General features: G+C 46.9%; 1 protein-coding gene across 1 annotated transcript in view; it reads right to left on the bottom strand.

Moving 5' to 3' along the window:
• EMH_0058590 (leucine zipper-like transcriptional regulator, putative) overlaps nt 1–939 on the bottom strand; it is a gene marked incomplete at both ends in the record, with an annotated part of 2,876 nt that extends 1,937 nt beyond the window's left edge. Inside the window, 2 exons of the mRNA XM_013497589.1 lie at nt 389–447; nt 931–939. Coding sequence (XP_013353043.1) covers nt 389–447; nt 931–939 — 68 coding nt within the window. The remainder of the gene's footprint in view (nt 1–388; nt 448–930) is intronic.
• Nucleotides 940–955: the final 16 nt, after the last annotated feature.

Genomic DNA, 955 nt, shown 5'->3' with positions numbered 1-955 from the left:
CGGTGTATGATAAAGCACCGCAGCCACAACCGCTGTTGCTGCTGCTACGGTTGCTGCTGCTGCTGCTGCTTCTGCTTCCTCAACTCCTCCTGCTGCAGCAGGGGGCCCCCAGCAGCAAAACTGACCCGGCTGGGGGGCCCCCCGGGGGGGCCCACTGTATGTTGTTATTACCGTCCAAACCTCCGAGAGTAAGTCAAATCTAACACAAACCACAAACCCTAAACCCTAAACCCTAAACCCTAAACCCTAAACCCTTGGAAGAGAAGAAGGAGATGGCTCAGGGGCTACTGCGGGGCAAGTACAGAAAAAGCAAAGGGTTTTCGCAAATCTAGGGTTTAGGGTCTAGGGTTTAGGGTCTAGGGTTTAGGGTTTAGGGTTTAGGGTTTACCTGAAGAGGTCGCTCAGCCGCTCGACCCCGTTGTAACCCCCAAAGAGGAAAAGCCCTTGCTGCAGCCAACCACCAAACCCTAAACCCTAAACCCTAAACCCTAAACCCTAAATACCTCTTTGCGTGGTGGGTATGGCAGCATTCATATCGGTGCTGTTGTGCTCGCGGGGGTTTTGTGTAAATTAGGGTTTATTAGGGTTTGGTGTTAATTAGGGTTTACTAGGGTTTAATATTAATTAGGGTTTAGGGTTTAGGGTTTAATACAGATCAAGTCTTACTGGGGTTTATTGCACAGTAAGGTGTACTAGGGTTTATCTCTTTTTTAGGGTTTAGGGTTTAGGGTTTTATCAGGGTTTACTCTTATTAAGAGTTGATTAGGGTTTACTGCTTACTAGGGTTTAGGGTTTAGGGTCTAAGGGTTAGGGTTTACTATTTAGTTTGAGGGTTTCGGGTCTATTATTAGGGTTTCATGATTGACTGCATTTTATTATTCCTTTTAGGGTTTAGGGTTTAGGGTTTAGGGTTTAGGGTTTAGGGTTTACTTCATGCATTGCTGATGCGGGGCAG

Source organism: Eimeria mitis, genomic scaffold, assembly GCF_000499745.2.
Source record: "Eimeria mitis Houghton genomic scaffold, Emh_scaff2779, whole genome shotgun sequence".
Taxonomy (NCBI): Eukaryota; Apicomplexa; class Conoidasida; order Eucoccidiorida; family Eimeriidae; genus Eimeria; species Eimeria mitis.
Note: the sequence above shows the minus strand (reverse complement) of the source record. Positions and strands in the feature narration are given on the sequence as shown.